General features: G+C 39.2%; 1 protein-coding gene across 14 annotated transcripts in view; it reads left to right on the forward strand.

The window, feature by feature from the left end:
- The window catches only part of LOC122793158 (transmembrane protease serine 11D-like), a 971710-nt gene that overhangs the window by 405735 nt on the left and 539551 nt on the right, over positions 1-26424 (forward strand). For all 14 annotated transcript variants that reach the window (XM_044060954.1, XM_044060958.1, XM_044060960.1 and 11 more), the window contains one exon: positions 22400-22438. In XM_044060954.1, coding sequence (XP_043916889.1) covers positions 22400-22438 — 39 coding nt within the window. The remainder of the gene's footprint in view (positions 1-22399; positions 22439-26424) is intronic.

Raw genomic sequence — 26424 nt, forward strand, 5'->3', positions numbered from 1 at the left:
GGGCATGCATGCATGCAGGCAAAAAAAAAATGTTTGTTATATACTGTTTTCTGCAGACTAGCTGATAATTTGGCTGTCCACTATGGATGTTTATAGTATAACAACATCCAGGAGCCATGACATTTTGTTTCTGTTAGGGGCTAGCTTCCACCTTAATCGATAAACTCCATTCCCTGCTAACTGGCATGCACATCCTCATAAACAGGAAACTACTATGACTTTACCCCACATTCTCTTTTGTGCATGTACATGCTCATATGCATCACTCACACACACACACACACACACACACACACACACACACACACACACACACACACACACACACGCACACACATATCTTGAAGATTCCTGCATAGCTGTAACTTCAAAGATCCAAGCACACATCCCTGCAATTGCTTTGTCTGCTTTATACACATTCATCAGTTGTTGCCAGCACTACAGTACACCAGACCACATGCATGCATGCAGTATGGACAGCCCAGCATTAGCCTCTCATACTCATTATCCTCAGCTGACTTTTCCAGAGCCCATGTTGCTAATGATCCCGGGCCCCTGAGCAGTCAGTAACACGTTGTCCTGTGATATGGGGCTAGTTTTGCCAATGTGAATTTTACTAATTGTTGTGTCTTTCAGCTTTTCCCGGTTAGGGGTCGCCATAGTGGAACTCTGGTCTGCTAATGATTGGCAGTAGATTTTTACGTGCCGAGTTGCCGGCCCTGACGAAGGTACGCCCATTCACGCATGTCTCCACACAGAAGACGCTCTACCTGAGAATCGAACAGGACAACGTCTTACTGTGAGGTGACAATGCTACCTCAACACCACCACCGCAGCGTGAATTAAAAGGTTTAAATTAGAAGATAAAAGTGCAGCTTAGGAACAAAAATTAAACCAAAATGGAAGAATAAAAATTCTGCATATAAAGATATGTTTTATGACTTATCCATGTGGTATATACAATATATGTATACTTGTTGTAATATCGTTTGATAAACTTTCAAGTATATATATATATATATATATATATATATATATATATATATATATGGATCCCTTACACATCACTGAATTGCCACTTACCCAAAACCCACATGAACAAGCTGAGAACACCGACAGCAACAAAACACTGGCTGCTTGGAACACCAACTCAGAACTAATGGTAAGTTAGCCGTTGGTCAACCAGGAAAAACAGTAAACCAGAACAAAAGACAACACACTCCCTAACTAATTATTCCAACTCCGAGATTGCACTGCAGTGGAGATAAGGGACAAAGGTCAACATGCTGGCCAAGCAGTTACTTACATTTGGTTCCGAGTCTGTGTTCTAAGTGGTCAGTGTTTTGTTCCCGTTGGTGTTCTCGGCTCGCTCATGTGGGTTTCGGGTAAGTGGTGATTCGGTGGTGTGTAGGGGACCCATACATATATATATATATATATATATATATATATATATATATAGGTGAGACTGCTAAAATATTGTTTATTTATTGACATTTGTTGACCGGGATGTTAATATAACTCATTTTCAGTGGAGGCCCGGGGGAAAAGCTCCACAGGCAATTACAGTTATAACAAAAATAGTACAGAAGTTACATATGTTAAGGAAAAATTAACTTTTGAAAATTACAATTTTAAACAATATTAGTTGACAAAAGGTTTCAATGTGTAACACGACAATTTCTGCTGTCATGGGTTAACATAAAAATTGGACATTGTACAGTAGGATAGAGAGTTAGTCAAATAAATGCAGATAACATATCATAGTAGGTGTCTAGGATATACTTGAGTTTAGCTAAGCTTTGACTACCATTCAGTGTGTGGTTTGCCAATATGATATCTTAATAATTTTCTAAGGTGGTTTGTTGATATTACAGGTGCAGTGAGGGTTACATTTTTTCAAGCATTCTATTTGGGATATGTGGGAGGGTAGGGAATTCCAAAGTGTAGCTATGCAGTGGGAGTATAAGCATTGTCCAGCTCTTCTGTTGGGTTTGGTTACATTTAAAAGCATTTTATTGGAAGATCTGAAGGTTCTTATTGGAGTATATGTATGAAGGATGGAGCAGAGTGCTGGGTTGGAGTCAGGTTTGAAAATGAGTTTATGTGCTAGAGTTAGATTGGTATAGTTGAGGTAGTAGGAAAAACCAAGCCAGTTCCTTTATGAGATAGCCTGGCAATGGTGGGAACAGTTGGGCTTACCTGAGGTGAATTTGGCTATTTTATAATAGCAGAATTTCAGTTTATTGCTCAGTGATGAGTGAAGGTTAGTAAAAATGGCACTGTCATATAGTAGGGAAGGGATAAATAAGGTAGTGGCCAGTTTGATTTTGGTGTGGTTGTCCAGATAAAGTTTGTGATGGTAAAGCTTCTCTAGTTTGAATCTTAAGGATATTAAACCTAATAAAACCAGAAGAAAGAGGGGGAGAGGTTTAATAAGTTTATTGCTACATAAGGAATCTGTTTATAAATTAAAATATGAAACATTAAGACCAAAGGGACTACATTTTGAATGTATTTGGAAGTATTTATTAAGATAATTGAGTAAGTGATTCAGTGATTTGATTGGCTAATTTTTATGAGGAATGCTTTATACTGTGAGTTTCGACTGTGAATTGGATTTTATTAGCTTACTGCTGTGATGGCTCTGCTGAGGCACCAGAGCTTTTAATATGGTTGAGAACTAAATCCTCAACACACACACACACACACACACACACACACACACACACACACACACACACACACACACACACACACAAAATTACAGTTACCTGTATGACTGCAAACCTCAAATACCTACTTGAGATCAGGTAAATGAATATGTTCAGAAATAATGGCCCAGAAATGTATCTCAGTTCATTGCTGTCAGAACCAAACAGTGCAACCATTGCAACCCCCACAGTCCTCTCACCATCATAGCTTAAGAGTCAGAAACAAAGGCACAAAATCAGGAGCAGATTTTATATATTTAAATTATATACTTAGAAAGGTGCTAGAATGACAAGCTTTGCACTTTTAACAGTTTTCTGAATGATACATATTTTGGAATGCATATGTCTGTCATTGTTTAGTGATTAAGGAACAAGACAAGTCCCATGCACGTATGGCAAAGTGCACGGCTCAACCAAACCAACGTAAATCAAAAAAGCAACAGTCCAGCACTGAATTCCACCATAAGTCTTTAATGAAAAAGTTTAACGGGCATGAGTACCCATAAATTAATATACAAAATACTATCACCCAAAGGGTGACAAAGCATACCGGTTTCAGCATAAAGCCTTCATCAGTGCTATCTAGCAGTTACTATCATAATTGGTATATAAATAGAACAGTCCAGTCATGCACCACACGATTATCCAATCACAGTTGTTCACTGGGTCCTGGAGAAAATAAGCCACCTAATGTAATTATCTACATTCTTCCTTTGTGATCCAAAACAGAATGTAAAATTTCTAATGAAGTATTAGATTTATATATTCTCTCCATAACTGTAAACCTAAATCTAGCAGAAGGATGTAATATCTGGTGTTTATATAAAGCATTTGTGTTTCTATGGCATTTAATATCACTCATATGTTCTGATATTCTAAGTTTGAATGGGTGAGAAGTCTGCCTGACATAAAAAGCAGGACAGGTGCAATTTACCAAATAAATCACCCAATCACTACTACAATTTCCAAAAATGTTTATATCATACACTTTAGGACAATTAAACAAAGTGAATGAGCTTTGTTTAGGGACCATACTGCAAAACCTGCAATGTCCACATGTAAAGCTACCCATTAATGGGCCTCCTTGTAATGTAGTCTGTAAACTATTATGTACCACCTGATTACACTTTTTATAATGGTTAAACCAGCCCCCCCATGTTTTTCCCCTTCTATATCCAAACCTACATCTAAGTGGCAAAAACTGAGCAAGTCTATCCTCCATATATAAAACATCCCAATGTCTATGTATGATGTCTTGTAAGTATCTGGTATTGCCCCCAAATTCCATAATGAACCAAAGATATGAGTCAGTTTCTGGACTTTTATATTTATATGAAAGTGTCTGTTGTCTATTAATTTCTTGGATGTTCTTACTTGCTAGATTGACATCATGTTTTCGATAGCACTGATCATAAAATCTATGGGCCATATCACATGATTGAAGATTATAATTTTCTGCAGTAGAACATATTCTTTTTAACCTTAAGAACTGAGACTTAGGAATAGGTTCATAGGTTCATAGGTAGGTACTAGGCTATTGGCCCTAGGGCCTATAGAAGCCTAGCCAAAAAGGTACCATGGCTTTTGCCACCCAAGAAAATTATTTTCCTGTGCCCCTGTCGAGCAGAGCCACAGAGGTGATTCCCGGGGTGTATTTCCTATTTCCCATTCAGTCATCAAGATTTTTCTTGAAGAGTGATAATGAGGAGCTCTGTTTGACATAGATAGGTAGTTTGTTCCTGAGTATGGGAAGTCTCTGGGACAGGAATCTATCCGTCCAGCATGTTCTGTTTATTGTGGTGACAAGGTTTAAGTCCCTAGAGCGTGTAGCTCAGATGGATTGGAATTTCTTTAAGTGGAGCATGTCCAACAGCTCTGGGTTTGACAAAACTTTGTATGTTAGGCAGAGATTGCCTCTGAGTAGGCGATATGCAATGGAGTAAAGCTAGAGTTTTTTGGGATGGCCTGCATAAGGCATCTGTTTGAGGCCACTAATCTTTTTTGTGAGGTATTTCTGCAGCCTTTCCAGTTGAGCTCCATAAACTCATTTTCAGTTGTTGTAGATGTCTTGTGAGGTACATACCAAAAGGGGCGTTGTACTCTATAATGGGTCTAATGAGTGACGAGTAGAGGGGAACAATGACCTCTTTTTTTCCTGGATGAGAAACCTTTTGTGATGAGATGTGCCATGTAGAAGAATTTCCTGACTACTGTAGTGATATGATTATCAAAGGAGAGACTACTGTCCACCTGTGTCTCAAGGTCTCTTATCACACTTTCAGTGTTAAGTAGATTACCATCTATGTGGTAGCTCATGGGTCCAGAGTTTTTACCAAAGGGGATGACAATGCACTTTTTGGCATTGAGCTTGAGGCCATGGCTTTGACTCCAGGCATCTGTCTCAGTGAGGCCTTTTTGTAGGATGTCCAAATTAGGAGTGTCAGTTATGGCTCCTAGTTTGCAGTCATCTGTGAACTTCATTAGCCAAAGACCTTCTGTGTTAGCCTGTACTTCAGAAAAGTTGATACCAAACAGGAGAGGACCCAGGACTGAACCCTGTGGTACTGCACATGTCACTGGTCTGAAGTCAGATTTGGAGTCTGCTACTTTCACAGTGTGGGATCTGTCAGTGAGCCACTTGGAAATCCATCTTGTGACATAGGGATTTATACCTAGCTTATTGAGTTTATCTATAATTCCAGAGTGGAGGATGGTGTCATAAGCCTTGGCGAGATCTAGATAGGCTGTGTGAACCACCTTACCCATATCTTCTGCTTTGGTGACTGCTTCAAAGAAGTCAATCAGGTTTAGGAGACATGATCTGCCTTTTACAAACCCTGAACTGGGTGGGGTCCAGAATTTGGAGATTACCAGTGTCTTTGTTTATAAATTCCATGATGATACATTCCATGGCCTTGTAGTCCAGGCTCATTAGGCTAATGGGGTGGTAGTTCCCGAGGCCCATGGTTACTCCCCCTTTGTGGAGTGGGATGACTGTTACTGTGCACCATTCAGTGGGCAGAAAGCATAAGGTGAGGCTATGATTGAACATGGTGCTTAGTTGGGGTGCCAGTTCATTCTGTAGCTCATGTAGAACGCAGCCTGGGATGCTGTCAGGTCCCATGGATGCTGTGTTCTTAGCTTTGGAAAGTGTGTTTTTTAACTGTACAGTCATGATTACAGGAACTTTGTATTCATCCAGTATAGAGATGGGTCCTTTAGGGGGTGGGGGGGTAAAGTTAGCACTGAACCTATCTGCCAGGATGTTGGCAATATCAGTTAGTTCTGTATATTTAGTGCCAGTGTGCTGTAACTCAGAGCATATCTGAGTGTTGCCATTGAGATTCTTGACATAGCCATAGAATGCTTTGTGGTTGTCTTTAGAATCAGTGGTGATTTTGTTTTCATAACTAGCTTTGAAGGATTTTATGACGGATCTCAGCTTCTTACTGAGGCTGATCAAGGAGTTCTTCCAGTCATGGGATTTTACTCTTTTTTGCAACAGTTTATTTCTTCTGTTGTAGAGTTTGTTTATGGCAGGGGACCACCAGATTGGCTTCCTTTTTTTGGAGGCTAGAATCTTGGTTCTGTTAGGGATAGCACGATCCATGCACTTGTGTAAGTGCTTATAAAGTGTATTTGTGTAGGATTCAGCTGTCGTACCTCTGTTGTCCGTCTGCATGGATGTCGTGAAGTTTTCCACTTCTGTCTTAAGAAGAGTGACGTTGGCTTTGGAGAAATTTTTTACGGTGGTTACCCTAATGGGGGGTGGGGGTGAGAAGTGGATGTCCAGGCTGATTAGCTTGTGGTCGGATCTGACCAACGAGGAATTGACTGCTAGTGTGGAACACCGGTCACCTATGCTGGTAATGACAAGGTCTAGGATATTGCTGCCTCTCGCGGGGGTGTGGATAAGTTGATCCAAGGTGTTGGAATTTATGAATTCTAGAAAACGTTGAGCAAAAATGTTGGTACATGAGTAGTTTTCCCAGTTAATGGTGGGGTAGTTGAAATCGCCCATTATTAGGGTGTTGGGTTGTATCCTAATATTTTCCAGTGTATCAAGAAATGAGGAGTGGGAATCCTGGGGCATGGTGGGGGATCTGTAGCAAGATACAACTTGGATTGCGGTCTTGCCCAGAGTAAGTTGCATTTCGATAATCTTGGATGCATTATGCTGAGCAACTAGCTTGGAGGTGTGGATATCCTTAATGAATATGAACATGCCTCCACTTTTAGTGTTTCGGTCCAGGTTAGATGGCCGAAAGGTGTGGTATGAATTATAGCCTGGTATTGCAGGGGTGCTCTCTGGAGCCTTGAACCAGGTCTCTGTAACTGCACAGATGTCGATGTTCTCCATTTTATGGAGTGCCTCGAGTGAATGCATTTTGAGGTTTAGACTTCTAGCATTGAGCAGCATTACCCTCAGATTTTGCTTGCTTGTACCTGTTATGGTGGTGAATTTGTCATTTGAGCCTTGCCTAAAAAAAGCACTATAGGGGTGGCAAGAGCCTTAGTCAGTATCTGGAATCCCAGGGGCAACAGGTGCAGGCCATCTCTGGCAAAGCATCGTGGTCTGTCGATCATGTCATCCCAGGCAGACAGATACTGGATCCCCTTAAAATGACACCAGAAGCTTAGCCAATTCTTGACGTCAATCATTTTGTCCTTGTACTGTGGTATTATTCCGGGTGATGCCAGGATGCTACTCAGGGCTAGGATCATACCTGCCTGGGCTACAAGATCAGATGGGAGGTGACAACTGGAGGCATATAACAAATTATTAAACCGTGGATATTTCCTATAAACATTATTACTCAATGTACCATCTTCTAATACTTTGACTTCCACATCTAAAAAAGGGTTACACTCTCCTTATGGTAATTCAATGTAAATTGAATCTCCCATTTATTTTCATTGAGATACTCAGCAAACTCACATAAATAATGCTTATCCGACCTCCATATTAACCAACAATCATCTAAATAATGACGTCAAATGTCCATCTTCCCAAAAAATAAATTGTGACTGACGTCATAAATTAAATGGTGTTCAACATAGCCTGTGAGCAGATCTGCATAAATGGGAGTGAAAGATGCTCCCATGACAGTCCCCTTCAGTTGTAAGTAACAAACATCATCAAAATAAAAAACATTCTTATTAAGCACGTGCTCTGTTTAGCACTAAAGAAATTTATTAAATCCAGGCGCATTAAAGAGAAACCTCAGAAAGCCAAAAATCCAATGCTAATAAACCAGCCCAGTGTGGAATATTTGTATAACGTGAACTAACATCTAAGAAAGAAATAATAAGAAAAGAAATAGAGACAGCAAAACACTGGTATATAACTGGTACTTTACAATAGGTTATGTACATTTGGTGTGCTGTGACTTTAAAGTGACAATTAGTATATGTAATTAGAGAGTTTTTATTGGATGAGTTTGTGTATTAATTAACATGTGGAGTGAGTTCAAATGATTCTGATGAAGTCCACGTTCAGTGGATGAAAGCACTAAATTCTGAATAAACTGAATTTTATGGAGTACTGCGATATTTTATGGAAGCTTCGTGATTGTTGGTGTCATCATTGAAAGGGGAGTGAGTGTATTCCATAGCATTGCCTGATATTAGGTTCATAATTATAGCAAATGCTACATTACTATGGGGTACTAAGCATCACAGATGGGGGAAAAGTTCACAAAGCAAGGTTTGAATATATGGCAGATACAGTATATAAGGGCACCAGCAGACAAATGTCTCAGAGCTAGCATGACAGGACACCAGCATATTTTGTCCACATTCAGGGCGCTCCACACAGAAACACATTTCACCCATATGTGTGTACATGTGTAGATGTCATATACTGTACTAATTCTTCCATGGACATAATCAGTACTGCACACCATCCTGTCTTGGTTATAAATGGGGCACAATCTGCCACTCTGCACATTGGTACCTGATTCAGAGACAGAATCTTTATTATTATCCTGAACAGAACCAATTGGCATAACATTTATGCACCATTATTGCTTGGAGATACAGCAATGAATAACCACAATTCAAAGTGCCATTGGATGCTATCATATTACCAGATACAACCCATCTTGTCAGAATTCTGTTCATAATTTCCCTGCAGCTGTTAAAGTTAACAGTGCTGCAGTTCCCCATTTTTTTCTGCTCCCTCCTTTTATTAGGGTGTCTTATGTTCTGCCTTCCAGTTCTCTGGCACTTCTGCTCTCACTGATGATGATGATGATGATCTCTATCAGGGGTCTTCCAATGCACTGGCCAGATATTTGAGGGCTCTGGGAGGCAGCTCTTATCATTCGTATACTTTATTCTTGCTAAACGTAGCCAGGTCTTTCCAAACAACCTGCATTTTTATCCACGTGTCTAGTTACTGTCCTGTCCATGCTGCCCCATCTCCCTTTTAATGTGGTACCCTCTTTTTTTAAAGATGGAAGGAAAGAGTCAGCTTATAATCCACAGCCCATCCTTCTTGGGGGGCACAAACCATAACTCTAATTTCAAACAAATATCACCCACAGATGATGCCGCTGAAGAAAAAAGACTCAATTAATTTAGTGCTTTTGTCCAACACAGGATTTCATCAGAATAAAGTTAAAATCACCTCCTTCTTTTTTATAAAAACGTATTTTATTTATTTATATTTCATTACCGGGTTGGTCTGACTGGGCAATAGGTGCCCGTTTTCAGCAGAGACACAGGGAAAAATCCGCACAAACATGACAATCATAAAATTCAAAATATAAAAGCTCCACATACATGATAAAAATACAAAAGTCAGTGATGAGTACAAATTAGTAGAGCAAACAAGAGTATATCATGGCATAGTATGATTAGAAGTTACAGAAGTGTACAATAAATAGAATGTACAGTAGTAAAGCAGAAAATATAATGTATTTGATTAAGAAAGCACAGTAATACTACATACAATTATATAAATTCATTTAAAAATACAGTTTGTTATGGTAGGTTTTTTTTTTTTTATGTTTGACCTTGATTAGTGCCAGAGAAGGATTTATCTGAATGGTGGTAGTACCCATGGTCAGTACAGGTACATTGCCAGATGACACTGAAGTGGGCTTTTAATTGTGTTTTTAAATGTGGGACTGCTGTTTTGCAATCTGATATCTACTGGAAGAGAATTCTGGATTTTAGCAACTGTGTAGGAGTAGAGGGATTCTCCAGCATTGTGTCTACACTTCATTACTTCAAGAAGGGCTTTGTTTGTGACTCTTAGTTGAGCTGAATTGTGAAAGTTGAGTAAGCCAGAGAGATCAGGAGCCTTGTTTGGGTGGTACAGCAAGTAATGAGCCATGGCGAGTTAGTTATAGTTTAGTAAGTTGGGGAGTTCTAGTCAACTTAGTTGTTTTAGTGAGTTACAGTGGTGGGAGTGGAAATTAGACTTGGTTGCGAATCTAGCTATTTTATTATAGCAGATGGACAATTTGTGTAAGTCTGTCTTGTTAAGGTTTGTTAATATAGGGGATGCACAGAGCAATGTAGAGAGAAGGTGAGTTCTGGATATAGTAATTTTGGTGTCTTTGGTTAGATATTTTTTGCAAAAGTATAGGGTTCCAAGTTTTTTAGGGACTTAACATATGGCTTGTGCTACATGTTTGTCAAACTTTAGGTTTTGGTCAAGTATTACACCAAGAAGTCTAGCCTGTGATAGTGGGGAGATTTGGGTATTATAGATAGAATTGATAGAGACAATAGCAGAAGAATCAATAGATTTGGTAGGGTGGAAAAATATAAGTTGAGTCTTATTGGGGTTAAGTATTAGCTGTGAGTTTTTTAACCAGTTTTCAATATTGGAGAAGGCCTCTTGAGTTTTAGTCTGGAATGTTTGGAGTGCCAGGATGAGCAGATCAGTGTAGTATCATCTGCATATTGGACTATTGTACCTTGCTGCGTGGTGGTGTGGAGGATGTTTGTAAAAATATTAAATAGTAGGGGGTCCCAGAATGGATCTCTGTGGTATACCTACTGTTACTGGGAGAAGGGGGTGATTATGCAGCTTAACTGCTTGTTGGCAGTTGGATAGGTAGTCTTGAAACCAAAGCAAGGAGGGATTGTTTAGGCTAAGTTCGGCTAGGATAGTAAGCAGTTTGCTGTGGGAATGCTTTAGACAGATCGAGGAAGGTGGCAGATAATAGGTTTCCTTTGTTCCTACATTGACTGACAGTGTTGGAGAAGGGTGAGTGCTGTGGTGGTGCTATGGGATGGGAGAAAGCCATACTGGGTGTTGCTGAGGAGACTGTAAGTAAATGTTTCATCAGCTGAAAATGGATACATTTTTTCAACAATGTTTGATAGGGGGATAAGATAGCTATGGGGTGATAGTTGGTAAGTTCAATTGAGAGACCACCTTTGTGCAAAGGTATTATGTAGGAGGTTTTCCAAAGGGTGGGAATTGTATGCTCATTGATAGACCAGTTGATAAGTATTGAGATGGGATAAGCTATAGCACTGGCAGCAATTCTGAGGTACTCGGCAAGGAGTTTGTTGATTGCCAAGGTGCTGGGTTTTAGTTTACTGAGGTGCTTGTATATTGTGTTGGTAGGATCTGGTTTGAGAGTGAATGGAGGGTATGAGTTTGAGTTGCTGGTTGTGGGAGAATGAAGGTCTGGCTGTTGCCAGTTGGGCTAAGGAAAGAAGAAGTGAAGTAGTTGTTGGGTAGCTATCTCTATATTATCTCCTCTGACACTGGAGGGAGAGGTAGTGGGTTTGCCTGATTGTAATATCTGGTTGACAGCTGCCCAGAACTTTTGGGGGTTAGTGGTATGTTTTACTTGTAGCCCTGTGTAGTCATTTTTCTTATCTTACCGTATCTGTTTTTTTGCTTTATTACATAGTTTGAGCAAGATCTGCCTGTTGTGATCGGTCTTATTGTGATACCATGTATCCCAAGCTTCATCCCTAAGTTTTAGAAGGGTTCTTGTGATTTTAGAGAGCCATGAGGCTGGGTTAGTTTTTATTCAAATTGTCCATAGGGAAGCCGTCTGATTTAATAGGTTTAAAATGGTGGAATTGAAGTAGTCCACTGCCTTGTCTAGTGTGAGGGTTGTTTGGGGAGCCCAGTTGCAGTATCTTAGTGCATTAATGAAATGCTCAGGTATGACATTTTTTGAATTATGGATTTCACGTAGGGTGGTTGTTTTAGTGGTTTTGAGGTGTTGTCGTAATATGAATGTGGGTAAATGGTCACTAAGGCCAGTTGGTTCTGTACCATAATATTGGGCAGTAGATGGGTTGTTTGTAAGGATCCAGTATAGTACGGATTCCTTGTTTTTACTTTTTGTCAATGCAGGTGGGTGTTTGGATAAGTTGAGTATAGGAATACAGGTTGATCTGATTAGAAGGGATAGTTGTGTTGATGGATTTCTGGTCAATGTTAAAGCCCCCTAGGAGGAGTGTCTCTTGTGGGAGGTTTGCAGATGTCCAGTTTAGTATAGACTCAAGAGTAGGTATGTTGTCACCTGGGGGTATGTAAATACCCACGAGGCTGAGTTGCTTCTGTTTATTGATTTGAATTTTGGTGAATAGGGTTTCTGTATTGTTAAATGTTGGGATTTCTTTATGTATAAGGTCTACCTTGAGGGCAGTCTTATATAAAATGGTGACGCCTCCACCTTTTTTGATAGTTCTATCAGGCCTGATTATATTATAATCTGGGGGAAGTATCTCATTGTCCTTAATGTGTGGTTTGAGAAAGGTCTCTGTAATGAGTGTAATGTCTAGGTTATAAGCAGAGAGTATGGTGGGTACTCCATCAATTTTGTTCACGATACTTCTAGTGTTCATACTACATATAAGTAGGTCACAGGGTTTTTTACAGTTAATTGCATGTTGGATATTTGTACTAGTGAGGTTTGTAGTATTAGTTGTGGGGCCTGGGTTGGGGTGTATATCACCACAAATTTGGAGCTGTGTTTGTAGGAATAGACATAGAAATTGAATTTTGAGTAGACATTTAGTTAATATGTTGAGTTTGATGGAGTGTATGGTGGGATTAATATGTATGAGTTTGTATAACTCAGTGGCAGAGTAATTCAGTAAGTGGGGTCGGATGTTGAGGAAGGGAGTGTTACTATGTGGTTGGTAGGTGGACATTAGGGTTGGGCTGGGGTGAAATATTATGTGAGCATTATGGTAGCAGGTAATGGTGTAAAGTGTAATAAGGGTAGCTAGCAGTAATAGATGAGAGGTAAACATAGTTACTTGAGGGTTTGTGGGCAGTTTGGTTGGTGGTGATAGTATGGTGGTGTAGAGTATTATAAGACAACTTGGTGGGTGGAGGGTGGGAGCTTGTTAATGTTTGTAATTGTTTGCAATTGTGTTGGAAAAATAAAAACACTATTATTATTATTCAATTAATTCAATTAATGTCTGTTTAAAAAGACAATACACTCTTACAGAAAGCTTTATCCCAAACGTGCTCCTTTTAGAAAACACTTAATGTTAATAGTCTCATTCAACCCAATAAACTTATTGGCCTATAGTCTTAATTGCCATACAGTTTCCTTCTTTTCAAGAGTGTTTTTGTAACAACCACCCCTGAAATCCAAAGGTATATATTCTAATACAGCAAAACAGAATTAAAAAAATACAAACCTGGGTATGTTTGAATAAAGCACTATTTTTGTTTTGTATTCTAATAGCAGATAAAATATTCCTTCATTCTCTAAGATAGCTTGATTGTGTCATGCCTACAAAAAATGCTTCACAATATGAACAAACTGCAATATACACACAAGTTCCATAGAAGTACAGTTGCAATGTTCACTAATCCTAATAGATCTGTCCAGATGAGTTAAATAAATACCAAGACCTTCCAAACTAAAATTAGATGCACTACGAAAACCACATTTAAACATACCCTTATTTTTTTGGTATGTAATGTGGACATTTTAATGCTCTCACTCTCAAAAACTGTTTTATAGACTTGGATTTTTTATAAATACAACTAGGAGCAAAACCTACAGCGTTATACAATTCAGGATTACCCTTAAACATCTTCCAATTATCTATAATAACATTTCTGATACAAAAGTCATCCACTGTCATTTGCAGGATAAAACTATTTTTGTAGTTGGCATTAACATCTACACAATGCTTAGCGAGTATTCCTGCAATCAAAATAAGAGGAAAACCTATTCTGCCTTGTGTAGAATATCTGCAGCATTACATTGTAACTTGCTAAGCTTGTAACCTCTTGCACAAAACATATCAATACGCTCCTGAATCCCATCTACTTTTTGATCCATGGTCAGTCTCAAAAGTCTAATGATTTGCCCTCTAGGTATATTATTTTTCATAAAATTCAGATACTCACTAGGGTAATATAAATAATTATTGGAAAAACATAGTTTCCTAAAAATCCTACTAGAAAAAGTGTCATTATCAGAATCCCAGCTGACCATACATCTAGATAAGGAAATCTAGACCCCACATGACCTAAAATAAAAAAAAAAAAAAAAAAACTGTACTGCTTTTTAATTCCAAAACACATTGCTCAATGTTTTTTTAGAAGCATCAGTAATGACAAATAAATCATCAACAAATCTTCTGTATAACAATATGCGCTGCTTAAAAAAGTAACATTACTTAGTACCTGGGAGTAATGTTACTTTTTTAAGCAGCATGTATTGTTATATAGAAGATTTGTCAACTATTTACTTGCTTGAACCATTGCATATGGTACACACACGCAATTACCTGTCATGATTTCCTTGAGTAATGCAACCTAACATGAAGGTTCTTGTACCTAGAATTAAATTAATCTTATAAAGCCAGCTGGGAAAGGATGCCCAATTACATTTTAATTCAGCTAAACTATACATACAAAGTGCGGCTTCTTCTTACTTAGTTAAGAGATCTAAAAATGTTCTTAACTTACCTGGCCATAATGCACAATTATTTCATTTATTGATTGACATTTGTTTACCTGAAAAGTCCAACCTGGCAATAATCTGTTTTCAGTGGAGGCCCAGACAGAAAAGCTACAACATATTACATAAAAGGCAAACAATAAAATATAGATTAATTTTAACATTTGATATGGATTGTCACTTTAACAAGTCTAATAGCAAATAATACAGTTGTAAAACATGTCATTTATACAAGTATAATAAGATGCACTGCGTAGCAATGTAAGAAATGGTAAAACTGTCTGTTGACAGAACTAAACGTAAATTGTTTAAATTACAGGAAGTGAAGAGAGAGCTGGAAGCAAAGGTAAGAAGAATGAGGAAAATGCATGGATTGAAAGAGACAAAGACAGCGCTTAAATTAGAAAAGGATCATTAACAACCGAGTTTCAGAGATGAGAGAGCCAGCAAATGACTGGTTGGAAAAGAAAGGAAAATGTCTAGTACAAGCAAAGACAAGGATGTGAATAAGATAATAGAAAAAGAGAGGTTTGCAAATGAGGATTTGAAGGATATGTACTTTAGCTACTTAGCAAAAGATTTTCAGTAGTGATACAGGAGATGGTACTAAGGTAAGGAAGAGTGACAGTAAGTCAAAAAAGTAAAAATGAATATTGCTTGAGGAGCTGAAGGGAGAGGTTGGTTGCAAGAAAGTGGGGTGGGAGATAAAACTATGCTTAGAAGATCTAGGTAGGCCTGAAAGAGAAAGTGGATTATAGGATGGGACTAACCTGGTGCGGAGCATGACCACAGCTTGAACTTAATTAAGAATGTTTTTAAAGACATTTTGAACATATGGGGATTGCATGATGACATGATTGTCAAAGGAAGCGAGTTCTAGGTTTTTGCTACTGCATTAGAGTATAGGAAGTGGGCTGCAGATTTTTTTGGTTTGTGTATGACAAGGAGTTGTTTATCATTTGATCTTAACGGATGTTGTGAGGTATAATTTTGGACAATTGTACTAAGAGCTAGGCAGGCTGAAGGACTGTTTATTATTATTTTTTGTACAATAATTAACTGGGTGCATGTCAGATAGTGAGGTACTTTTAAACAATTTAGTTATTTTAGTGCACTGCTATGGTGGCGTTGATTGGGCTTATTTACAGCAAAGTGTGGAATCTCATTATGACATGGTTTAAGTTTAGTTTTTACAGAGATTTGGAGGTTTGTAAGGATGGGTGCTCCTTACAGAAGTGGTTGTAGTAGGCAAATGTTTGCTAGGGTTTTTTTTTGGTATTAGTTGAGAGAACGTGTTTTTTTTTCTGTAGAGCATCCCTAGCATTGTTGTGGTTTTAATTGCATTTAGAATATGTAGGTTGAATTTTAGGCTGCTTGTCATCTATGGCCCAACCAAGCAATTTAGAGTGAGATATAACTTCAATGTCAGTGTTGTTTTAGGTAGGTAATTTTGAAGTTACTTTTGTTAAAGCTATGTGAGTTGGATAAAACAGGAGTAGTTTAGTTTTTTAAAGTTGAGCAGTAATCGAGCATGGTGGAACCAGCTTTTAATACAGTCAAAGTCTTCTGGTGTTATTTCTTGAAGATGGTTTGGACTATCAGAGGAGAAAATGAGAACAGAGCCCTCTGCATATTGAATGAGAGAGAATTGTTGGAAAGAAATATAGAGATTGTTACTGAATATATTAAACAGTGGGAGGCTGAGAGTAGAGGCTTAGAGTAGTCTTCCTGGAACTGGCAGGAAAGGGGATGGGTAACAGAGCCATTTAACAGATGGGTGTCTGTTAGACAAGTAGCTTCTGATCCACTTAGAGTAGAGTATGAGAGCCAAAGGGAAGGCATTTTGTGTAGAGGTTTGCTAAGTGATACAGTGTCATACATTCATAGGTTCATAGGTGTGTACTAGGCTAATGGCCCTGGAGCCTTTACAAGCCTAGCCCATAGGATTACCCTGGCATCGTGCCACCCAACCTTAGTTCCCAGTGCCTCTGTCAAGTAGAGCCACTGGAATGCTCCATGGGGTGAATTTTCTATTTCTCATCCAGTCATCAAGATTTCTCTTGAAGAGGGCCAGTGAGGTGCTCTGTTTGACATGTACGGGAAGTCTATTCCATAGCATGGGCAGCCTCTGGGTTATGAACCTGTCCCTCCAGCATATTCTGTTGATTGTGGTAATGAGGTTGAGGTATCTGTGGCGTGTGCTGTGGAGGGATTGGGATTTCTTTAGATGTAGCATTTCTAACAGAGCTGGGTCAGACATGGCTTTGTAAGTCAAAGCAGAGATCGCCTCTAAGTAGGCAATATGAGACAGAGAATATTTGGAGCTTTTTGACTCTGTCCATATAGGACAAGTGTTTAAGGCCTAGGATCCTCTTTGTGAGGTACTTTTGTGGCCTTTCCAGTTGTTGCAGGTGTCTAGTGAGGTACATGCCAAATGAGGCATTGTACTCGATGATTGGCCTAATGAAGAAAGAGTAGAGGGAGACAATGACCCTTTTCTTCCTGGATGCAAAACCCTTAGAAATGAGATGTGCCACATAGAAGGACTTTCTGATCACAGTGGTAATGTGGTGGTCAAAAGAGAGGTTGCTCTCAACCTCTGTTCCCAGATCTCTTATAATGCCTTCTGTGTTCAATGGACTACCATCAATGTGGTAATTCATAGGAAATGGGTTTTTCTCAAAGGACGTGATGACATATTTTTTGGCATTGAGCTTAAGGCCATGGTTCTGACACCAGTTGGTGGCCTCAGTGAGGCCTTTCAGTAGAATGTCAACATCACTTGGGGAGTTAATAATAGCTCCCAACTTGCAATCGTCTGTGAACTTTGTCAGCCAGGGTCCCTTTGTGTTGGCCTGGACTTCAGAGAAGTACATACCAAAGAGGAGAGGACCCAGGACTGAACCCTGTGGTACTCCACTCATGACTGGTCAGCAGTCTGATTTGGAGTCAGCTACTTTCACACTGTGAGTTCTATCTGTGAGCCAGTTTGCAACCAACCTAGTGATATAGGTGTTGATGCCTAGCTTAGTGAGTTTTTCTATTATTCCTATGTGTGGAATGGTATCACAGGCCTTGGCCAGATCAAGGTTGGCTGTATGAACCACCATGCTTTCATCCACAGCTCTGGTGACTGACTCAAAGAAGTCGACCATGTTGAGAAGGCATGATCTGCCCTTCACAAAACCAAACTGTGTGGGATCCAGAGTTTGGAGATTCCCTATATCCTTTTTTATTAGATCCATGATGATGCATTCCATAGCTTTGCATATCCGACTCATCAGGCTAATGGGGCGATAGTTCTCAGGGTCTGTATTCACTCCTCCTTCATGAAGAGGGATGACTGTAGCAGTGTGCCATTTGGTAGGGACAAAGCCTGAGGTGAGGCTGTGATTGAACAGGGCACACAGGTGAAGTGCCAGGTCACTCTGTAGTTCATGTAGAACACACCCAGGGATATTGTCAGGTCCCATAAAAGCTGTATTCTTGGCCGTGGACAGTGCTATTTTAACCTGTGCAGCAGTAATACTGTGTGCCTGGCAATCTACTGGTATTGTGATTGGTCTTTTGGAAGAGGTAAAGTTGACACTGAATCTGTCGGCCAGTATATTGGCAATATCTGTTGGCTTGGTATAGGAAGTACCATTGTGTAGTAGCTCAGAGCAAATCTGGGTATTGCCGTGGAGATTCTTTATATAACTATAGAAGGCCTTGTGGTTGTCTTTACTATCTGCTGCAATTCTATTTTCATAACTAGCTTTAGAGGATTTGATGAGGGATCTCAACTTTTTGTTGAGGTTGATAAGGGAGTTTTTCCAGTCTTGGGACTTCAACTTATTCCACATCAGTTTCTTTCTTCTGTTGTAGAGTTTGTTTATGGCAGGGGACCACCAGATTGACTTCCTTTTTTTGGAGGAGAGCATCTTGGTTCTATTGCGTATGGCGAGATCCATGCATTTGTGTACATGTTCGCACAGTGCATTGGTGTATGATCCGGTGGTCATGCAACTATTCTCCATTTGCATGAGTGCCGTGAAGTTAGCCACCTCTGTTTTTAGGAGCCCAAAGTTAGCTTTGGAGAAGTTTTTCTTGGTAGTTACCTTTGCGGGGGGGGGTGGATTTCCAATGTCATTAGTTTGTGGTCGGATCTAAGGAGGAGTTGACTATTGGTGTAGAACAGTGGTCGTCCATGTTAGCAATGATGAGGTCAGGGATGTTGCTACCTCTAGTGGGGGTGAGAACGAGGTGGTCCATGGCATTGGAATTAATGAATTCCAGGAAACGTTGGGCAAGTGTATTGGTACATGAATAATTTTCCCATTTAATGAAGGGGTAGTTGAAGTCACCCAGTAAGAGTGTTAGGTTGAACCCTAATATTTTCCAGGGTGCTTAGGAACGTGGAGTGTGAGTCTTGGGACATGGTCGGGGACCTATAGAAGGCTACGACCTGAATCGCTGTCTTACCTATTGTTAGCTGAACCTGAAGTATCTCTGATACATTATGTTGGGGTACCAGTCTGGAGGTGTGTGCATCCTTTAAGAATATGGAAACACCTTCACCTTTGGAGCTTCGGTCCAAGTTCTGGGGTCAAAATGTGTGGAATGAGTTATAGCCTGGTAGTACTGGGGGTGCTTTCTGCTGCCTTGAACCAGGTCTCTGTTACAGCACAAATGTTGATGTTCACCATTTTAAGGAGTGCTTCAAGCAAGTGCATTTTGAGATTTAGATTTCTAGCATTGAGTAGCATAACCCTCAGATTGCATTTGTTTGTAGCTATTACGGTGGTAATTTGGTCTTTGGAACACTGCCTAAAAAGGCACTATGGGGGGGGGCAAGAGCCTTGGCCAGTATCTGGAACTCTAGTGGTGACAGATGCAGGCCATCTCTGGCAAAGCATCGAGGTCTGTCAATCATGCCGGCGCAGTGGTGCAGCGGTTAATGCTGTCGCCTCACAGCAAGATGTTCTCCGGTTCGATTCTCGGCTGGGGTGCCGTCTGTGTGGAGTTTGCATGTTCTCCCTGTGTTCGCGTGGGTTTCCTCCGGGTACTCCGGTTTCCTCCCACATTATAAAGACATGCTTCTGGAGCATTTCTCCTCGGGCCTCCGCTGAAAACAGGATCTGTGGAACCTAGTCGGACTTTCCCGGTCAACAAATGTTAAATAAAATAAAATAAATAAAATAAATGTCACTATGGAGTTACCTATGACTAGTGTTTTGGGCATGCTGTTTTGCCTTTGGGGCTTTGGTTGAGTGACACACTGCTTAGAAGAGGTATGTGTCTCGTGAGTAGTATTGCATTGTGGTAGTTGAGTGCATTTCTGCCTTGAAGGCCTCTGCTGTTTGGGTAGATTTTTATTGAGAGCCTCCACGAATGTGGGTGTGTGGTTTGTGTTTTTATTTGAAGGCAGTGCCGGTGTGTGTTCTGGAGGGCTATGTGTTCCATGTCGTGTGTTGCAAGTGTTGCCTTTCTCCTCCTGACCAGCTATTCTGGTCTTGGCTGGAGAGTGCGTGGCTTCCAGTTTGGATATATAAGTGCAACTCTCGCAAGTTTGAGTGTTGTGAGTTAAGAGGAGAGGGTTGTCGGTGTACATGAGGCAGTTGCTACATTGTCTCAGGATGCCCAAGTTCATCAGGTTAATAACAGAAAGCACAGGGAACTGACCTTTTGAAATGCCTGGAGGGGTGGGCATTAATAATAAGTACTGCAGCTGTTTCCTTATAGAACATTTAGTGCTGGTAGCACTTTTGTGTGCTACAATAATTGCTACAAGAAGTGTGGTAAATTGCTAGACTAATAAGCTAGTAAACGTGCAGGAGAGGAGAGAACTAGCAGACCTAAGGGAAAAATTGAAGATTAGACTTTGGCACCACTCAGAAGCTTACAAATAGTCCTGGATACAGCAAATCTGACAGACTTTTTAGTATATTTATTCCTTAACTATTCTTTCCATGCCCTTGTATACAGTCAGAATACTATTCTGCAGATAAAAGTTAGGGGGTACAAAGTGACCATACAAGTATGCGTTAGACATTAAGATTTCTTCAGGAGTATTCAATTTTTCTGCAGCCTTAACCATGTAAACAGTTCAGGTGTCTTTCATAATTCCAGTTGTGTAACCATTTCTTAAACACAAATCAGTAAACTTTGCACCTGAACAGTTTCTGAGTGTAAAACATCTGCACGAAAACTCTAAATTAAAAAATTATGTTTCATTTTAAAGATGCTAACAAAACAGTTATATTAATATTAAAATGGTTGAGTAAGTTATTTGGTATGTGACTGTATTTAAGAGAAGTGTGACAGTTTAATACATTAGTGCGTACTGCTCTTTTATACATTTCTTTTTTTATTTCTGTTCTTGCATGATGCATTATTTATTGATGGAGGCTTTTCTCTGAGATTGCTGCTACAAAAGGAACTATGCCCAGTGAAGCAAACCTGATAGTCAAATGTCATCAATTAATCAATAAGTACTCAACATTTTAGGTTTCTGAAGCCACAGGAAGTCTTATTGGGTCTATATTATATTATCGAATGCTTAAAAAAGCGAACGCTGATTGATCAACCTAATTTAAGCAAAAGCTTACAATCTCGAACTGTCAGATCAGCGATTTTTTTCCAGGGAAATAAATCGCTGATCCAAAACACATACACACTTCACAAGCACACCAAACAAACAGAAATCCACACACATACACCTAAAATTTGATGCCTAACCCTACACTAAACTATGCACACACCACTAACTACCCACTTACCTTAACCCAAACCCTAACCCTAAGGTCCGTCACTATCGCACACTCACCTCACCCGCTCCCTAACCCTAACTCACTTAAATCTGCCCTAACCCTCATGTCCACTCAATCGCAAACACACCTAACCCAAGCCCTAACCCTAACCCACCTAAATCACCCTAACACTCACATCCACACAATCGCACACTTACCTGAATCCGACCGGTAACTTTCCACCATAACACTGAAAATACCGAAGCAACAGAAACAGACAACCGAATTCTTTCCCTTGGAAAAAAATTGAGTTTCTGCTGCTTCGATATTTTGCAGTTTCGCGAAAATAAGTTCGATCAATCAGCGTTCACTTTTTTAAGCATTCGAGGATATAATATAGACCTGTCTTATCAAAGATAAAGTTTCCATGTTAGGTACATTCTGTTAACAGCCAGAATTCAGCTAGAGTTCATGGTACTGTATTGCTTAGAACTTAAATATCACATCTGTCTATAGGATGCTCACATCAGGAAATCCATGACTTTGTCCAGCATCTCCTTGCTCAGTAGAATATAAATGAAAGTTCCTGTACTAAAATTGCTGTAGCATATTTGTGAGTCACTCCTCCGTGCCCTTAAACAACCATTTGAGCTTTGTTTTTCAGATTAATTGTATGTGGCCTGGCCATATATTCACCATGAAATCATCAGAAGTTATCAGATGCTATATGTCTAACCTGAGACCTGAGAAAGCAGCATAACTCTGATGATTACCTCTGGTTAGCATGTTCCATGGGAAGTCTTTGCAATGTCATACTCAGGTAGAGCAGCAGTGTGTACTGTGGCTTCTGCCTCGTTGCCTCCATTAAAAATGGTGGTAGTACATTAGTGAAGAAAAATCATTGATATAAAAATCAGCTGATACAGAGGTCCATTTGTTCAGCTTTTTCACGAATACTTCATTTTTTTCTAGGATTACTTCTGTGTGTCTTTTTTGCATATAAGGATATTAATTTGTACTTTTTCATTTATTGCAGAAATCAGCAAGGATACTGCAGCCACTTTAATTAACCAAGGTAAGAGTTTCCCTGAAATCCATATGATGTGAGTAGGCTTTATGTATGCAGATTAAGAGCTATGGAGTTTTGGTTGTAGCATGGCTTTTTAAAGGCAGCAGTCAGTGGATCTCTGGTATGTCTGCAGAAATCTTAAAGCAGCCAGTATCTTTATTTTTTCATGATCATCCCACTCCACCCTGTTACTCTCCACTATAGGGAAATGTACAAGTGTTATTAGAGCAATTCACATAACAATATCTACAGGGTCTTTTATGAACATTTTCTGTTTGCTGTTGTTTCAATACCATTTATTCAAAACTAGATGATGATTTCCCAGACTATGCTCAAAACAGAAGACAGCAATCCTCTGTAGTTCTCATTTTTGCTTTCAGATTTACTCCAATGAACCTATCTCATTTTTGTATCAGAGCCATCTATAGCTCCTTGTCTATAATGCACATGGACCATCTCTGTACATTTCAGCTGAAATTATCTCCTGTATGGTACAATTAAAATAAGGTGGTGGAAAGCATGGTACTGTGATCTAGTAGGTTCTACACTAAATCAGATACCTTGAAATGGTAACACTTATGGGTTAGGGCGTAATAGACAAGTAAGCCTTTAAGTGACTTATATGATGTTTAAATATTGGAATCTCCTCAGTCTCATATCACCTCTTTGATATGAGACCCCATAATGAGGAGAAATAAACTACGGTACTGTATGAATGAAAGGAATTAACACCAAAGCAGCACAAATGATGCTACAAGTTGGATGATATCATATTAAACATGAATGGTAGTGTGGATGCACATATGGAATGTGACAACATTTATAAATAAATGACTGTTTACATAATGTAATGCTGACCTGTGATACCCATCTCAGCCTAGCATATACACCAATGGGCGTGACATAAATCCATACTGCATGAGTGTTGCCCTAAAGAACTGGAAAACTGTTTTCAGTATTGGGCCTGCATTAATCATACAGCTGCTATAGTGGACCTTTGTGGGTGTTTCTTTTTTTGTTGCATCAGTATGGACATAGTGGTTACTTCTTGTCTGACTGGAGTGAGGCCCCATATTGTAATTTGAACATCTGTTCTTGTACTGTATCTGAATTATTTGATTAAATACTCTAACCTACAAAGGCGAAGGCTTTATCCCAGTATGCCAACAATAATGGCTATCATTAATCCTTTTTAACATAGTTTGGATGTTGCTACTTTTGGCCTCCAAGCAGGCATGATACTGATACGAGCTCCTTATGTTGTCCTTTGAGGTATATCCCTGTTTCGCACACACACACACACACACACACACACACACACACACACACACACACACACACACACACACACACACACGCACACACACACACACACACACACACACACACACACACACACACACACACACACACACACACACACACACACACACACACACACACACACACACACAGTGGAGTCACCAATTACTAGAAAGTTTCTAAGATGCCAGGTCATAGTGCCTTCCTGATTAGTGTCCACATGTGTCAGTCTGAATCCCAGTTAATTTATTGTTATGGACTCTTCCTAGCACTATGTTTAAAACACTGTAGTCAGTTGGAGGTCCGTATGATAACTCGTGTATGACGTTCTGGTTTTATTGAGCTTATAGCTTTTTGAGGCACAAGTGAGACTTTTGTGGGCCTATTTGTTCAGAAAATATTCATAGGTAGTGAAAGGTGTGCATATTTTCATAGGGTAGGGCTGCTGCTGAGAATTTAGCCTAAGTATTTTGGACATATTTAAACCTTTCACAAGGTCATATCAGAAAGAATGCATCTTCTGGGAACCTGAGGCAGTTCTTCTCTGACTATAGTGGTTACCTCTGTCTGAAATAATTATCTGTGAGACAAGAATCATGCAGAAGAAGTGGAGTAACCCTAATAGTTTGTAAAAGTGTATCAAAAACAAAGCTTAATAACAATCCAAAAAAAATGATAGCATGATCTCGAACAATCCAAAAAAAATGATAGCATGATCTCTATCAGACTCCAAATGCAAATCTTTCCACATTACTGTGATACACATTTATGCTCCAATTACAGTTGCTGAAGAGGAGGAATTCAACTAATTTTATGTGGATCTTCTGGACATAACAGCAAAAACATGGTAGAATCATTACAAGTGAATGGAATGCTAAATTCAGTAGTCAAAGTGCAACCAAAATAACAGGCAAGTTTGGCCTTGGAGTACAAATTGGATTGGGGCACAGACTAGACAAATTCTGCCAAAATAATCCAATGGTCATAACAAACACTCTTTTTCAGCATGCAAAAAATGGCTTTATTACATTAATATCGGACAAATGTCCAACAGTGAAATCAAAGTAACTATCTACTTTGCACTCAGAGATGGAAAAACTGTATGCATTTAGTGAAAACGAGACCTGGGGCTTACTGTGGCACAGACCATAAGCTTCCCATCTTAAAGTTTAGAATTAAATTAAAGAAAACAAGACAAACCTCCAGGCACGGTAGATATAAGTGCAACTATCATCCACATAAATAGTTTAGGTAAAGAATATACCTAAGGGATGGAGTAAACCTGGTGGAGAGAGTACTTAAGGAACTATGAACAGAAGTTTGAAATATTGTCTAAGAGGAGGCGACAAAGATATTCCAAAAAAAAAAGATTAAGATGGCAAAATGGCAGTCTGTGGGGGCTCCATGATTGGCTGTGGAAAAAAAGAAGATCAAGACATGTTAAAGAACAGAAAAATGAGGTCAGGTAATATGTTTAAATGATCAGCACAAGACCTAGCAGAACCAGAAGATATTAAGAAGGGGGAGCAGAAATATGCAGAATAACTAAATAAGAAGGACCCTAACCTCACTGATACATACAGTGCTACATTCTCTGATTTAGAGTCAGACATCTTGGAAATTGAAGTTAAATGGTTTCTAGAAAAACTTGTTATTAACATGACTGCAGAAGGTGATAAAATCCCAGCAGAATGGTGATTTTATATTGCTCTTTGGAATTCGCTAGCAAATTTGGAAAAAAAACAACAATGGTCATTAGATTAGAAAAAAGTCAGTTGATATTTCAGTCCCAAAAATGGCAATGCTAAAGAGTGTTCAAGTCATGAAATAAATGCACTTGTTTCACATGCTAGCAAGGTAATGTTCAAACTCCTGCCATCCAGATTTCAGTAATATATAGTCCAAGAACTTTAATATATAAATTATGGTTGTAGAAAAGACAGAGGCACCAGAGATCAAACTGCAAATATCCTCTGAATAACAGAGAAAGCATGGGAGTTCCAAAAATATTCTCTTCTATACTGATAATTCTAAAGCATTTTGTTGTGTGGACCATAACAAAGTTTAGAAAAAGTTTGTTTTAGAGAAATGAGGATAACAGGTCACCTTATTTGCTTCCTGTGAGAAGTGCATGCAGAACAGGAAGCAAAAGTTAGAAAACTGGCTTTGAAATAATTGATTCATTCAAGACTGAAAAAGGAGAGCAACAAGGCAAGAATATTGTCACCTTACTTATTTAATTTATAAATACTGAAAACATACCTCTCAACTGTCCGGATTATTGTAGAGTGTCCAGATTTTTGCCTCATATTTTTGGTCTGTTTCATATAAAATCTGTATTTTTCTAGCAAATCACTGAGATGATCTCAGGACTGAAGTCACTAAGTAATGACATACATTAAAGTTTCAGACTTTATATTCTTCAGAAAAATGCACACTAAGACAAATCCTGTTATTCTGTCAACTTTCAAAGTTTATAAGAGCAATATTTAAAATCTGTCCCTGTTTTGGGGCCTTTGTCCCTCTAGTATGTAAGGCTTTGCCCAGATTTCTTGCTCTAAGAGGTTGAGAGGTATGACTGAAAATGCTAAGTTAGATGAATCAGGTAGTAGGATCACAATTACTGGGAAATATGGTAACAATATCACATATACATATGATTCTACTCGGGAGGGGGGCAAAGGGGGGGG

Source organism: Protopterus annectens, chromosome 2.part0 (genome assembly GCF_019279795.1).
Source record: "Protopterus annectens isolate FY-2018-M chromosome 2.part0, PAN1.0, whole genome shotgun sequence".
In the NCBI taxonomy this organism is placed as follows: domain Eukaryota; kingdom Metazoa; phylum Chordata; order Ceratodontiformes; family Protopteridae; genus Protopterus; species Protopterus annectens.